The 16,870-nt window shown below is 45.3% G+C and overlaps 1 protein-coding gene across 2 annotated transcripts in view; it reads right to left on the bottom strand.

Moving 5' to 3' along the window:
* Rragd (Ras-related GTP binding D) overlaps nt 1-16,870 on the bottom strand; it is a 39,183-nt gene that overhangs the window by 14,654 nt on the left and 7,659 nt on the right. Inside the window, exons 2-6 of one of the 2 annotated variants that reach the window (NM_001369055.1) lie at nt 12,331-12,495; nt 11,430-11,725; nt 3,177-3,376; nt 2,279-2,393; nt 315-457 (exon numbers count right to left, since the gene is read on the bottom strand). In NM_001369055.1, coding sequence (NP_001355984.1) covers nt 315-457; nt 2,279-2,393; nt 3,177-3,376; nt 11,430-11,725; nt 12,331-12,495 — 919 coding nt within the window. The remainder of the gene's footprint in view (nt 1-314; nt 458-2,278; nt 2,394-3,176; nt 3,377-11,429; nt 11,726-12,330; nt 12,496-16,870) is intronic. The other variant, NM_027491.2, reaches the window with a different exon arrangement.

Genomic DNA, 16,870 nt, shown 5'->3' with positions numbered 1-16,870 from the left:
CACAATTAATAGACATTTGCTCAACAATTACTTTTTATTATCAGCATGTTAAATAGCCTATGTATAGATCTCAGATGCTTAAAACAAAAGTATAAAAGTCAAGCGAATACAAAAATTCTACAGAAGCGATGAGAAGAAAAGCTGGCAGGTGGTCATTCTAACCTCACCCTTCTCCCTGGGCTATCTCCAGCCCTGGGAAGGACAGCACAACTATAGCTTTAAGAATGGAAAAGAGGAAAGCATGGTCAGAGTATCCAAAGACAGACAGACAAACAAACTGCTTCAATGGCAATAGAAAAGACTGTGTTACTTACCCATAAATACAAGAGATGTCGATCACCACGTCAATCATGTCACAGCAGAGCTCGTACGTCTGCATGTCCACCGGCGTGCTGTCGGTTGCAATATAAATCTTACTGACCACGTCAAACAGAAACGCTTTCTCAATTCCAGAATTCTGAAAGGGGAAGAAAATAAAAAAGACATGCCTTGGGCTGGGGCGATGGCTCAGTGGTTAAGAGCACTGACTGTTCTCCCAGAGGTCCTGAGTTCAATTCCCAGCACCCTCATGGTGGCTCACAATGGGGTCCGATGCCCTCTTCTGGTGTGTCTGAAGACAGCTAGAGTATGCTCATATACATAAAATAAATATTTCTTTAATTAAAGAGAGAGAGGGAAGCCTCAAAGTAACAGCAAGTTCAGACTGCATCATGATTACATTTTTTAAAAAAAAAAAAGATATTCTACCCCACAGGAAAGGGTTGGGAGGCACAGAGGGACAGCATAGGAACATGGAGGCTGGGAGAGTTCATCATATGCCTCTAGGAAATGTCACAGTGAAGTTCTCCTACTTGCACAGTCAATAGGTGACAATTTTAAAAGATTTATTTATTGTGTATATAGCTTTCAGAATGCATGCATGCCTACAGGCCAGAAAGAGGGTACCAGATCACATTACAGATGGCTGTGAGCCACCATGTGGTTGCTGAGAATTGAACTCAGGACCTCTGGAAGAGCAGCTAGTACTCTTAACCACGGAGCCATCTCTCCAACCCAACAATTTTATAATAAAGTGATTTTCTTTAGAGATTTAAAAAAATGATAAGGAATTCCAGCTATACAGTTTTACTGCTCTTTAAACTTACTGCCATAAATTTTATGATGGACTTGAAAAAGAAACTGAAGGCAGGATTAGCCTAAGTTATTTGTCTGAGGTAAACCACTTAGGCCGTGTTCCCTAACCCCGGCTTATCAGGCTCACCACAGACATGGTGTTAAACCTGTGGTATTCAAACACAGACCTCTGGGCTGGCGAGATGGCTCAGTGGTTAAGAGCGCCGACTGCTCTTCTGAAGGTCCAGAGTTCAAATCCCAGCAACCACATGGTGGCTCACAACCATCCGTAACGAAATCTGATTCCCTCTTCTGAAGTATCTGAGGACAGCTACAGTGTACTTACATATAATGAATAAATAAATCTAAAAAAAAAAGTTTCATAGTTTAAAAAAAAAAAAAAAAACCACAGACCTCACCGACAGAAACAAGGGTTTTTATTGTTTTTGTTTTTTTTTTGGTTTTGTTTTGTTTTTTAAGATTTCTTTATTATTATACATAAATACACTGTAGCTGTCTTCATTTGCACCAGAAAGGGGCATCAAATCTCATTACGGGTTGTTGTGAGCCACCATGTGGTTGCTGGGATTTGAACTCAGGACCTTTGGAAAAGCAGTCAATGCTCTTACCCGCTAAGCCATCTCACCAGCCCCCAGAACCAAGGGGTTTTAAAGACATCTTCTTACATTTATTTATGTCTTTTTGTGTGGCTGGGGTTGTTAGGTCTGCAAGAGCACACAAGTGGAAGTCAGAAGACAACTCTGAGGGAGGGAGGGAGGGAGGGAGGGAGGGAGGGAGGGAGGGAGGGAGGGAGGAAGGAAGGAAGGGAGTTGGTTCTCTCCTTGTAGCATGTGGTGCCAGGGTTTGATTTCTGAGACTCGGCAACAGGTGCCCTTGCTGTGCCAACTTGCCGGACCCTAACCAGGCTTTTTGCTCCATAGCTAAAGTGAGGTTTCATTAATACTGATGTTTGTTTCCCACTTGAACAAGCAGTCCAAGGGCACTGAGAATTAAAATTTAAAGGCTCTAAGACATTATGTAGGAGTCATCTTCAAGAACAATACTAACGTGGCCTGAAATGCAGGCAGGTACACAACTTTTGACTCTCGCCATGTTGCTCTCGAATTCTGCAAATGACCCAAGCAGGAAGAAACCGTCTACTTACTGAGATAAAGATGTTCAGCAGATTCTCCAGCGTCGGGAGCTGTGGGATCAGTTTCTGAACCACTTTGCTAAAGGCTTCAAATATTGAATGATCATATATGCTTGTCAGGTAAAAGCTGAAAGAGAAGACAGCATTTCACTAGGCTCCCTCTGAGCAGTTGTCTCAGGCTCCTTCACTAGCACCAGGAATCTTCTGTATGACTAACACACAAGCACTAGAATTCACAATGACCTTGTTCAAAACCAAGTATGTCCTGACAGGCAGCCTCCTCGCTCCCTAGAGCCAGAACTACCAGCCATTCCTCACTGCCTGGCAAGCTTCAGAGTTTGGCCACCATTATCCACGTGAGCATCCTTACGAGCTAAAGCGTCTCTACTCAACTGTCTCTACGTGAGCCTCTATTGAACTGAGGAGCTTCTAAATCATTGACACTGAAGCCTGTCATTTTTTTCATCTTCTAATTTTTAAAATCAATGATGCATGTACTATCTACCTACCCTACCCCACAAAACAGATGGAAGAAATTTTCCTGAATTCCTATCCTAATGATTTGAAGTCTCATCTGTTACAAATCCCATCCTGTTAGCAAGAACTACGACTGAGCACCAGTTAGCATCCTGGGTTAGAGTCTTGGGTTTTGCTGTTTCTCATACGAGATGAGAAGTTTAGCTTTGACAACTTGTTGAATACAAAAGTAAAACAAACACTACCTTTCACCAAAAGTTGACATTTACCAAGTGCAAAACATCTTTGACCCTATCCCAGCGAGAAACAGCTAAGAGGGTAAACTGCCATCCATGGGGTCTGTGCCCAACCAGTTTTAGCCTGTGGTGACTGCAACCAAAACCCACTTCCTCCAACCTCTCCTAGGACTAGGACCCTGAGAGCTCTTACTTACCTCAGGTGAATTTTTTCTAATCCAGCATCAGCGAGGTCATCGTTTGCCCTCTGGTGAATGTCTCTCTGGGTTTCAATTTTGTGGTCATCTGACAGACCATCTACTTTATGAATAAACACCTCAAAGTTGATATCAGTGTTCACCTTGTAGGCCCTGGTCACTGTGAGATGGAGCCGGGCCAGCGCTTCCATATAGTCATCCTGGAACAAAGTTCATGCCTTCAGCTTTTTCTTTCCAGAACCTTCCATACACACTCGTCACCTCGAAACACATAGCTATGATCTCCAAAAATATTTTTCCCAAACTCCCAACACCCACACACAAAAAAATATTCTGGCTTCACAGACTTCAAGTATATACACCTAAGTTTGTTAACACAGAAGCTAAGAAAGAAAATGCAGCTGGTTTGGGTGGTCACAGTATAGGCTGTTGATAGCTATAAAGTCTGGAGCTGAAGTTCCAGGAGACAGGATGCCTCCCAGCTTCCCAGGGCTCTCAAAGACTGTGATGGAGACCACAGATGAAAAAATGGCTGAGAAGAAGGGTAAGAAAGGAGTTTAACACTAATCCAGGGGAGTCAGCGAAACTCCGCTGGCTTTTGTAACGAAACCACATGGGAAATCAGCTCAGCATGCTTGTCTGTCTGTCTGTCCTCTCCAGGGCTGCTGGGTGCCACATTGCAGCTGTGTGGCATCTTCCTCTGGACTCCCACAAACAATGAAGGCCCCAGAGCCTTCACTTCTGGCCCTGTACAGAGAATTTGAGACTCCTGGTCAGAGCAATTGTTTCAAGCACCACAATACTATTTTCTCCTCCTTCCTACCTCTATATAATAAAAAAATAATAAACACCTGTGCAACTAACTATCTTTCTGTTTAGCGGTCAATCAGTGTCAGGAATGGTGGCTCACAGTGGAGAGTCTGAGGCAGGAGGATTGCTTTGAATTACAGGCCAACCTGGGATAGTCTTTGAGATTCTGTCTCAAAACAAACAAACAGGGCTGGAGAGATGGCTCAGCACTGACTTCCAGAGGTCCTGAGTTCAAATCCCTGCAATCACACGGTGGCTCACAACCATCTGTAATGGGATCTGAGGCCCTCTTATATGTCTGAAGATAGCTGAAGTATACCCACATAAATAATTCTAAACAAATAGAATTGGCGATGTGCTCAATGCTAACCCTTGCCTAGTATTCATGGGGTTCTGAGATTTGAATCCTGGTGACTATTTTTTTTTGGGGGGGGGGGGGGTTAAGACAGGGTTTCTCTGTATAGCCCTGGCTGTCCTGAAACTCACTTTGTAGACCAGGCTGATCTCAAACTCAGAAATCCACCTGGCTCTGCCTCTGCTGGGATTAAAGGCATGCGCCACCACGCCTGGCTTCTTCTTTTTTTTTTTTTAAATCTTTTAAATGAGAAAAAAAACAAAAAACGATGCTGGGTAGTGGTAGCACGGCTTTAATTCCAGCACATAGGAGGTAGAAGCAGGCAGATATCTCTGAGTCTGTGGCCAGCCTGGTCTACAGAGTGAGGACCACATGGGCTATACAAAGAACTGCTATCTGGGGAAGGAAGAGAGGGAGGGAGGGAGGGAGGGAGGGAAGGGAGGGAAGGGAGGGAAGGGAGGGAGGGAGGGAGGGAGGGAGGGAAGGGAGGGAGGGAAGGGAGGGAGGAAAGGAGGGGAGGGAGGGAGGGGAGGGAGAGAGGGAGGGAGGGAGGGAGGGAGGGAGGGAGGGAGGGAGGGAGGAACGAACGGAGGAAGGAAGGAAGGGAAGGAGGAAAGCAAAAAACAAAAAAGAAAAGAGAAAATGAGCTGAATGATGAATACCAAAGCTCCTTTGTCCTCTTCCTCCTAAGTGCTTATGTGAGCATATCTATCTATATATTATGTATTTCACTCCTCTCTCTACACTGCAGTCAACACCTGTATCCAAACACTGTTTACCCTGTTTTAAAAGTGAAGAGAACTATCAGCTTGGAGTTGCTCTTGGTTGAAGGTCGTCCCCCCACCTAAGGCAGGCACATGGTACCTGCAAAGATAAAAGTCTAAGGTCCAACATGTTCTGTACAGAGGAACGTGTATGCTGGGGTATGAGCAGACTCTAAAGATGATCAGACAGGGCAGAGGGATACTGGCAGTCCTTGCTAACAACCAACCAGTAGACTTTGAGGAAGTCTGAAATAGAATACTATACCATGTTAGCCAAAGCTCATATCCCTCTCTACAGGAGTAATAATACTGAATCAGGCACATCACGCTGGAAATACAACAGAGCATGTGCCTTGGCAATCACTGGCCTAGGTGACTCTGATATTATAAACTTGGCAGAACAGACCAGGAAAATGTAAACCAGAAAGGTTTCTTTTATTAAAACTTTCCAAAGCTTGTTTTAAAAACAAAAATCACAGAAATGTCAAGTTATAGGCTAGCAAGATGGTGGAGTGTTAATCCTATCAAGCTTGATGCCCTGAGTTCAATCCACAAGATCCATATGGAAGAAGAGTGCCCCGCACCCCTCAGGCTGACCTCTGACCTCCACAGAAATATCATGGCATGTGCCCTGAATAAATAAGTGTTAAAAAAAATGTGGCTGGAGAGATGTCTCAGCGGTTAAGAGCACTGACTGCTCTTCCAGAGCAGAGGTTCTGGGTTCAACTCCCACATGGTGGCTCACAACCACCTGGAATGGGATATGATGCCCTCTCCTGGTGTGTTTGAAGATAGGTACAGTGTATTCATATAAATAAAATAAACAGGGCTGGTGAGATGGCTCAGCGGGTAAGAGCACTGACTGTTCTTCTGAAGGTCCTGAGTTCAAATCCCAAAAACCACATGGTGGCTCACAACCATCCATAATGAGATCTGACACCCTCTTCTGGTGCATCTGAAGATAGCAATACAGTGTACTTAAATATAATAAATAAATAAATCTTTGGGCCAAGCGAGCAGGGCTGGAGTGAGTGGGGCTTACCGGAACAAGCAGAGGACTGACCCAACAACCACATGAAGGCTCACAGCCATCTGTACAGCTATAGTGTGTACTCATATACATAAAATAAGTCTTTTTTTAAAATCCTTTAAAAAATAAATTCATCTTTTAAAAAAATGAGTAGATGTCTTTTTTCATTCAGTGTTATGCCTAGGAAACTCATTCTGAAATTTTCCTTTATAGCTGGTTCATCACATGTCACATTTATGACCTGTTGATGGAAATTCCAAACATGTCCAATGACCTGTCAGTACAGGGATGAGTCTCATGAACACACACAGCTTGCCTCAAGGGCTGCTGTGAGGTCACAGCTGAGTATGGACAGTGTCTTCCCAGTGTAGTCCAGGAAGCTCCTGCTTCGGGCACCCTCACAACATCACAACACATGGTTACTCAGATCTCTGGACTACTGCTAGTCTGAAAGGTATAGACAGGCTTCATTTTTATAATAAAAAAAAAAAAATAGAGCAAAGAAATAAGAAGAGCCAGGCATGGTGGCGCACACCTCTAGTCCCAGGCCCCAGTGCTTAGAAGAAGCAAGAGGATCTCTGTGAGTTTGAGGCCAGCCTGGGCTACAGAGTGAATTCCAGTATAGCCAAGGATACATAGTGAGATCTTGTCTCAAAAAACAAACATATACATATACAGATAAGTAGGTAGGTAGGTAGATGGATGGAGAGAGAGAGAGAGAGAGAGAGAGAGAGAAGAGAATGACACCTGTAGGAAGGACTCTAAATGACTTTATAACATTTACCCAACTATCCTACCTCTGATATGTTTCCAAACCTGGAAAATACACAAAGCCCAGAAAACAAAAATAAGCATGTTTGTTTGTTTGTTTGTTTGTTTTTGTGGGATAGGATTTATTTTTCATTTATTTATTCTCCAAACTCCATCAATAAAAATGAAACCTTTGTCTGTAAATGAGTTAAAATATCAAACAGGGGAACAGGAAACTAAGAGGAGACAAAAAATAATAATGAGTCCTTTCTCACCCTGGAGCTCTGAACAGTGGTTAACAAAGAAAGAACAAAGAAACACACTGGATATCGGACCAGGGAGGAAGCATTAAACCCTCCAGTAACTATCCAGTAGCTCCCAGTCTATAAAGGTCTAGAAAGGCGGCTGGATAACCTGCAAGGATAAGAAGCACAACTGAGGTGGCCTGGGGGCTGGGCACTAGGGAGAGTGAAACATCCCAGGAGCCTCTGAAGGCAGAAAGATCCCGTGCTTTCCATGGGGGGTGGATACACGGGAGATACATTTGTAACCCCTTCAAGTCCTTACTTGAAAGGAGTGCACTCTATAGCATGTAAACATGTCTCAAACATATTGTGCCTTATATCTTTAAGGAAAAAAGCTCACTTTAAGGGCCAGGTCAGGGCTGGAGAGATAGCTCAGTGGTTAAGAGAACCGGCTACTTTTCTGAAGGTCCTGAGTTCAAATCCCAGCAACCACATGGTAGCTCACAACCATCTGTAATGGGATCCAATGACCTCTTCTAGTGTGTCTGAAGACAGATACAGCGTAATCATATATTAAATAAATCTTTTTTTTTTTAAAGGCCTGATTACACTATCACACCTAGGCAGGCTCTCTGCCATAGCCTTGGCTGTCCTGGAATTCACTATGTAGACCAGGCTGGCCTCAAACTCACAAGAGAGACACCTGCCTCTACCTCCCAGTTGCTGGGATTAAAGGTGTGTCAGCACACCTGGCTCACAGTAACAGATGAAATAATATACAGTCTTAATGACTGAAATGATGAACTGCAGGGGTGGGAGAGGAGGCTCAGCACTTAGAGCACACACTGCTCTTGCAGGGGACTTGGGTTCAATTCCCAGCACCCTACGGGGTGGCTCAGTACCACCTGCAACTTCAGAACCAGGGGACCTGACACCCTCTCATCCTCTTCTGGTCTTCTTTGGGTACCTGCACTCATGTGCATTCACACGCACACTCACACACACACACACACACACTTAAAAATAAGTAAATAAATCCGGGACTGGCAGGGTGGTTCAGGACAGAGTATGCCTACGTTCCCTAAAAGACCCTAAACACCTTAAATGCCATTAAAAGGAAGAAAGCGTGGGGTCCAACAGTACAAGCCTGTGATCCCAGCTGTCTGGCCAGGAAAGGTACAAAATAACAAGTTTGCAGCCAGCCTGGTCAAGGTTCAAGAGTGTGGCACTGTGGTAGAACACTTGCCTAACATATGCAAGGCTCTGCGTTCACCCCAAGTACCATCATCACTAAACAGAGGATTACAGGCCGGGCAGTGGTGGCGCACGCCTTTAATCCCAGCGCTTGGGAGGCAGAGGCAGGCAGATTTCTGAGTTTGAGGTCAGCCTGGTCTACAGAGTGAATTCCAGGACAGCCAGGGCTGCACAGAGAAACCCTGTCTTGAAAAAACAGAGGATTACAGATGCTTTCCCCCAACATTACTTTTTTTTTTCTTTTTCCTGTGCAAGTGTGTGTACACACGCATATGTCTATGTATGAATCTGGTGTGTGCGTGTGCACAGTGTATATACACATAAGCACGCGTGTGTGCACATACTCTCGCTCTATCACACTAATAGGATTCTGAGACAAGAGTCTCTCATCGAGTCTGGAGCTCTGCTAACACTAGCAAACCCCACTGACCTCCCTGTCTCTGTTTTCCCTACACTACAGCACCAGGCTTCCCAGCTTTTGTGTGACACCTGGGCTTTTGTATGTACCCTGATCCCAGGGGGGCAGGGAGGGAAATGATATGTTCATGCCTGTAATCTCAACTTTCCCTAAGAGGCTGGGTGCTGAGAGTCCAGCCTGGCTACAAGTTCCCACGCCAGCCTGAGCAACAGTTGTTAGACCCTGTCTCAAAAAATAAGAGGTAGGGGGAAGGGGAAAAGGAAAAAGGAAAAAGGGAGGGAAGAAGGAAGAGAAAAAAAAAAAAAAAACCCAGAAGGGTCTTCTAAAGCATTATTAGACTTTTCTGCAACCTGCAGTAAACTTTTTTTAAAAAGAAAGAGAAAAGAAAAAAGAAAAAGAAACACATTTACTAACCTAACTGAAAAGCCTGCTTCATGATTAGGTAAAATTGCCTATCCAAAAACAAGCAACTATGGACTTGAAAGATGGCAGTGTGTAAAAGGACCTGCTGCTCTTGCCGGTGACCAGAGTCTAGTTCCTAGCATCTACGTGGGGCGGTTCACAGCCACCTAAAACTCTGCTTCCAGGGGAGCAAACACCTCAGGTTGCTGCAAGAACCTGTACTCAAATACATAGACCCACACGTGGACACGTGATTAGAAATAAACAATAAATAAAAATAAGTAACTAAACCTAACCTATTTGGGGCTAAATGACAGTCATATCATAAATGCCCTAGGCAGTTTGCACTGGACCTGCTACAGAGGACAGTATGGTATCCAAGTATTTACTAAGCCATCATCTTAATGATCTTTAGCTCTGGTTGGAATCCACTTTCTCACAGGCAGCTACTTAAATAGCTGCAAAAACACCCTGGGAGGCATTAGGGGAAGACAGGGATCCCTGTCGTGTACTGGGCACACATTGGCTGTTCCCTGGGCTCCCTGATTTACAGTGCCAACAAACAGACAGGAAGGAGGGCAAGGCAGACAGGCCAGAAAACACAGTAGTACAAGTGGGAGGATCAGGAAAGCAGCTCCCAACAGACCCAGGCATACCAAGGGTCCAGGCACAAGCTTCGGGTTGACCTAGACAAAGAGTGAACCCACCACAGGTGCGCGTCGCTCACTCCCTGTACAGACTTCCCCTGAAGGAAGAATGAATCCTAATGTGCTCAGAGCCCTGTTCCCAGAGCCAGACACAGAGTGAAGCCTCCTGGAGCCAATGCTTTGCTCAAGATGTTACTTCTGTATTACACATACCCTGCAAGGCTGACCAGGCTACAGTAGCCACTCATCTCTGGAAAAATCTCTAAACCCCCATTCTAGACTGGGTTTGGCATTCTTTGGAGAGCCTGTTTACTTTAGACCCAGGAAAACTTCCAGGCTACACCAGAGTCTCAGGGCCCTCCAAGGCCCCAACCCCACACGCCCTTCCCAGCATGGTCAGCCTGATCTTCCTCCCCTTTCCACTGAGCGAGGGGCAAGGTCCCAGTTAGAGGAGATCGTGAGATCAACTAATGGCTGGAGAACGGGGCTCCTCACCAGCCATTTCCTTTATAGCTAATTTGAAGGAGGACTTACACAGTAGTTAATAAACTACTAAAAATAATTCTTATGACAGAAAACTAGGTAATGTTGGAGGTACAACTTGGGAAGATTTTAAATTCTTGAGTAAATGCTATGACACAACCTGTATCCCCAACCTAGCTATGAGAACACATTTCTCAGTTTGCACAGCCACAGGAGCAAAAACACAAAAGTGGAGCTGATTATCCAAACACAAGATGTGAACTGTGGAAAAAAATATGAAGTATCCATCTTCCTAGGAGATACCTACCTCACATTTTAATAGTCATCTACAAAATTCATAATAATTCATAAATAATTATAGTGACATATAATGATATTATATATATTATAATTATATTAGTAGTAGTATATGATATAATACTAATAATTTGATTCAAGAGCTAAAGAAATGGCTCATTGGTTGCTCTTTCAGAAGACCCTGGTTCAATTCTCAGCACCTACATGGCAGCTCACAATTGTCCAGTTCAAGGTGATCCAATGGCCTCTTCTGGCCTTTGCAGGCACCAGATACACAAGCTGATCACAGATATACATGTAGGCAAAACACCCATACACATAATAAAATCAAGTAATACTTTGATCCAGAAGAAAAAGTTCCACTTCTAAGTGTATCTACTTAGAAAGTAAAATTATACAATGTACCCAAGTAAACTTTGTTGCAGAAAACCTGTCATTCCACATATCTTCTGGGATCTGGGATCTGAGGTTAAATGTGTTTGGGCTATGACCAGACAGGAGCCTTTTCTCTGATGCAAAGTCTGTGGACTCTAAGAAATCTTGTTTGATAGAAAGGCCTACAGCAGATGTAAAAACACAAACCACCCCACCCCCACCCGGCCAGCAGAATGACTCAGCAGCTACAGGTACTTGGCTCAGGCCTCACAACCTGATCTTGATCCTCTGATCCCACAGATGCAGGGGAGTGCCCTCTAACAGCCCCACCACCCACCCCCACCCACACACACAATTTTACAAAAACCACACTGAAAACAGGTATGAGGAGGTAGATGCTGCCCACGCTGAGACGCTACGTACCTGGGAGTCGATGACGAAGATCAGTGCCCCGGTTCCCCGGAAGATCATCTCATAGTCAAAGGTAGGGTCAAAAAAGTCAATCTGCCCTGGGAAGTCCCAAATCTGGAAGTTGACGAAGGAGCTGTTGGAGACGTCTTCCCGGCAGATCCTGTTGGTGCTCTCCAAGAACAGCGTCTCGCTCGGGGACATTTTGTGAAAGACGACTTTCTGGATAGACGACTTGCCGCTCCTCCTGAGACCCATGAGCAGGATTCTGGGCTTCACCTCAGTGCTGAAGGGGTCGCTGAAGTCCAGAACTGCAGAAACCCCAGAACAGGAGAAGGTGAGCTGGTCATGGCAGCTAACCAGAGTTTCCCTCCACCTCAGACGGTCTATGACTCAGATGCCACTCTTCCAAACAGTGCCACCTGAACCACCAACCAGGGAGAGGGATAGCATGGGGACATCAGGACCCTGAAAACTGCCCTAACCCATGCCCACCATCTTAAGCAGGGACTCTGGAACACAAACAGCAGAGCTTCCTGGAGCTTGCAGCCTGAAAAAGAACTCAGGTCTTCAGCCATGCCTTCCTCTGTGTGGCCATCAGAGTATCTATACACTAACGAGGTACTCTTGGCAACCTGCTGGCTACTGTCCTCATGGGCCTCAAAGTCTGGAACACAGGCACAGACCCAGAGGCCTCTTTTTCGGATTGTGAGAGCACATGAGATTTGGACAGATCTGCCCTCTTCATCTAGTAAGAAAACTACAAAGTTACTAACATTAAAATTAAATGGGGCTGGAGAGATGGCTTAGTGGCTGTTGTTGTTGTTGTTGTTTTTCCAGACAGGGTTTCTCTGTATAGCCCTGGCTGTCCTGGAACTCTCCCTGAAGATACAGACCAGGCTAGTCTCAAACTTACAGAAATCTGCCTGCCTCTGCCTCCTGAGCACTAGAATGAAAGGCATGCGCCATCCACCACCAATGCCCAGCAAGTGGCTGCTCCTCCAGAGGCCTGGTTCCCAGCACTCATGCCTGGTGGCTTCACTGCACCAGCTCCTGGGCATCCAACTGTTTCTTCTAGACTCTATGGACAAGCACTCACACACACACACACACACACACACACACACACACACATATTATCTATGCATACTTTAAAAGATAAAATTTTCTTTACTAAAAAAATAAGACCAGCTTTTAAAATGCATAAGATATAATTGATAATGATAATAAATATTTCTCAGAGCTGTTGTGGTAGTTGAATGAAATCAAGGACCTCAAATAAAATAATACTCAAGCAGGTATGGTGGCACACACCTATCATTCCAACCCGTGGGAGGCTAAGTCAGAAGAATCGCAAGGTCAGGACCAGCCTGAGCTCACTGCATGAAGCCTCAGTCAGGATGCTGGGCCAACTGGTAGTGATTCATATGCAAAGACCTTTACCTGAGACTGCATAGGGTTGACTCAAAATGGACCAAGCACCTCAACTTAGAAGCTAAAACTGAGCTCTTAGGAGGAAACCTAAGTAGACATCATGGAGACCTTGATGTGGTCTCTGTGTCCTGGAGATCAGGACCTGTTTCTTAGCTGTAAGCATAGAGGAAAGAGGTGTACAAACTGCACATCAAAATTGTAAAAAGATGGCGCTAGAGAGATGGCTCAGAAGTTAAGTGTCCTTGAGGCTCCTGCAGAGGACCAGAATTCAGTTCCCAGCACCTAGGTCAGGAAGTTCAGGCACCTGTAACTCCAACTCCAGGGGACATGGCGCCCCCTTCTGGCCTCCTTGGATATCTCCACATACATAAACACACACACACAAAGAATATAAAAAGAAAACAACTTGTTTGGTTGGTTGGCTTCCCCCATCCACCCCCACGCCAATATTTCAAATCAGAGTTTCTCTGGGTAGCCCTGGCTATCTTGGGAACTTGCTCTATAGCCCATGCTGCCATACCTACCTCTAAACCTCTCAAGTGCTGGGATTAAAGGTGTGTGTGCCATCATGCCTGGCTGTGAGACCCTGTCTCAACAACAACAACAAACCCAAAACATATGCCAAACAAAAACCTGTACATGGATGTTCACTTCACAGCCAAAACCAGACACAACTGAGTTAATACCCATCAACCCATTAATGAGTACATAGAACGTGACATATTTATATAATGGAATGAGCCATGAAAAAAGAGTAGAGTGCTGATTCAAGCTACAACAGGGATAAACTTAAAACCACCGAGCTACATACTATAAAGGGGTATGTAGATATACAGTATACAAAGCAATTTAGGAATTATTTTACTGACATTTCTTCATTTGCAGGAGGGCATGGTATGCATATGGAAGTCAGAGGACTCAGTTCTCTCCTTCTTCCATGTGGGTCCAGGTAGCAGACCAAATCCCACTATAAGCAACAACTCACCCCCACCAGGCACCTCCCCCACACCATGCACCTCCCCACATCGACCACCTCTTCCAACCAAGCACACCTCCATCACCCCCACCCCCAGGCACCACACCTAGTGTCTTCTCTAGTTCAACAAGTGGCTGATGCTATACGATACAAGCTGTGATCCACAGGAGGAAATACACCTAAAGGGTCCTTCCTCACCAGTGATCAGGAAATTAGACCAGGGACTCAAAGTCACACTAGTGCCTTCCCAAACAGAATCCCTAAAAAGGGTGTGCATTATAAATAGTAGAGGGAGAAATAAATACACACATATGGAACGCCAAGCCTGAAACACAACACGGTTAAGAGAAATCTTTAAGCAACACAAAGACGGGGCAGTGATGGCGCACTTTAGTCCCACTTGGGAGGCAGAGGCAAGCGGATTTCTGAGCTCGAGGCTAACCTGGTCCACAGAGTGAGTTCCAGGACAGCCAGGGCTACACAGAGAAACACAGAGAAAACAACAAAACAAAACCAAAAACAAGGCTGGATTTCACAGTAAACTCAGCAGATCCCACAGTAAAGCCTGACCACCTCCTTGCCCTGTTCTGCAAAGTGGCTTCATGTCAACTACACAGCCTTCTAACAAAGACAATGTAGTCCTAATTTATAATAGGGCACATTGCCATTGCTTAAAAAAATAATTAGCACACGCCTTTAATCCCAGCACTCGGGAGGCAGAGGCAGGTGGATTTCTGAGTTCGAGGCCAGCCTGGTCTACAGAGTGAGTTCCAGGACAGCCAGGGCTACACAGAGAAACCCTGTTTCAAAAAACCAAAAACAAATAACAAAAACAAAAAACAAAATAAGATAACCTTGAACTCCCTGTAGAGTGGATCACGGTCTCAAACTTCTGATCCTCCTGACTGCTGGTATTACAGGCTTGCACCACCATGCCAGGCTTCTGTGGTGCTATGGCTTAAACCCAGGACTTCCTGCTTCCTAGGCAAGCAAGCACTCTACCAACCCTTTCTGTCCTTTCCAAAATCTGCTTAAGAAACCCCTAGGGCCTGAATGACACGGTAGGCAGAGCACCAGAATATGTGATGTGATGTGGGGTCCTGAGTTCATATCCTTTTCCAAGTGCACACACGGAAGGCAGCTCTGAGGTCACACACACACACACACACACACACACACACACACACACACCAGCCTTCCCACCTTCATAACACTCCAGAGAGATCCCATGAAGGCAGTCACCTCAACCTCTTAGAGAAGGCCTCTTCTCTCTACCAACAGTTCCTGAGTGCCCAATAGAGCGGCACGAGACTGGTGAGGATAAGCGATGAAGGCTGGAAAGTGCTCTATACAGTACAATACCAGAAGCTAGCACACCAGCACACACAGGGAGCCCAGAGAGGGCTCTAAAAAGTGGCAAAGAGCCTTGGAGGATGTTGTTGACACGGGATGAAACATGTACAAGGGTATTGCTCTTCATGACCTGAATGACTGACTTCCCATGTGCAGCAGGGCTACAGATACAAAAAGAGAACCATCCCTGTGAACAAGAGGGGTACAGAGACTGTCGAAGGTACACAGTAACAACACTTAAGAAGCTAAAAGGTCAATCAAGCCATAGAGAGGAAGTGTGAAGGATGGAGGAATCGTGGAGAGAAAGTTACAGTGATGGAAGGCCAGGGTGTATCCCGAAGACAAGAGAAACCACAGCCAGGAGTCCCTGATGCTACTCTCTCTCAGCACTATTCTCAGCCACAGCTGGGTCTCCTCCCTCCCGGCTACTCAGGCCCTCCAGAAGGACCGTGCAGGGTCCTGCCTCACTTCTTCTCTACCTGAAAGGCTCCCCGAGACTTTCCTTACTCAGTCCTGCTACACCATATCTCCTCCTCTGACCCAAGCCATACCCTATCGCTTCCTAGCCAGAACCTAGGTCTTTTAAATAGCCCTCACTACACAATTCTCATACTTGGCACATTTGTCCTGTTGCTTTCCTTGTGTGCTGTCTGTCTCTCTCAGACATGTAGCCTAAGGCATGTAGCAGCCCTCCAGTAAATACAGTAAATGCAGTGACTAAATTAGCTGGCAAGGTCTCAACAGGTATGGATGAGAACTCCCAGAAAGATGTGTCTGCAAAGACTGACTGGTTAGAGTGGCAGTGCTGGCGGGCAGTTGGAATGCTCTGCTCCAGAGCCTAATTACACCTTCTCCTGGAGTATCATTAGCCCCCTTAACACCCATTACTTGCCCACTTCTGTGACTGGTAATAAAAACCTTTCGGAATACATCAATTTCGCCTATTAGCTTCCATCAACCCAAAAGCTAAGAATGGCATCAGATAGCATCTGAGGCATAAACAAGATTCCCCCACCTTATTGAAACTCTTCTCTCTGATGCCCCGACAATGTATTTTTAAGATCTCTTGCTTTGTAACTCTTTGTTCTGTTATTATAAAACTTTCCTATGTTAGAACAGTCTATTCGAGGAGACCAAAATCTATGTTCCTTTGCCATAACCAATCATAGTTGCTCTAGAATAAGCCACTTGAGGTGAGAGCTGTTTTATATGACAACACAGGCTAGCCTATCACCAATTCGGTGATATCACACCCAGAAGGTGATCGCTAAGAATACAGGACATGTCTACACCCACATTTAGGAAGTTCCCTTCAGAACTCCAACTCCCAAGGCAGGGTCTGTGGAGGACTCAGATACCCAGCACTCTAGGGGTTGGGGAGACAGTGCTTGCAGTGCATGATCAAGGACCCAAAATGGCCCTTAGAACGTGTAACAGGCCTGGCAGAGAGACAGACACTTTTATCAGTCAATATGATTATTAGACTACTCAAACAACGGACCCCAAAGAAAAGGGAATTTCCCAGGACTCTCATGCTGGAGAAGGAAAGGGGACCAGCCAGACTGTGAACTTGAGTCTAGGAGATTTCATTCAATTCTAACACCTTGTCAGACCACCTTACAGGATGAGACAGAAGCCCAGACAGGGATGGATCTATGATAGGTGGGGCCTGTCTCCATCATCCTAACCTTGG

This window comes from Mus musculus, chromosome 4, assembly GCF_000001635.26.
Source record: "Mus musculus strain C57BL/6J chromosome 4, GRCm38.p6 C57BL/6J".
Classification (NCBI taxonomy): Eukaryota; Metazoa; Chordata; class Mammalia; order Rodentia; family Muridae; genus Mus; species Mus musculus.
The sequence above is the reverse complement of the archived record's forward strand: the minus strand, read 5'-3'. Positions and strand labels throughout refer to the sequence as shown.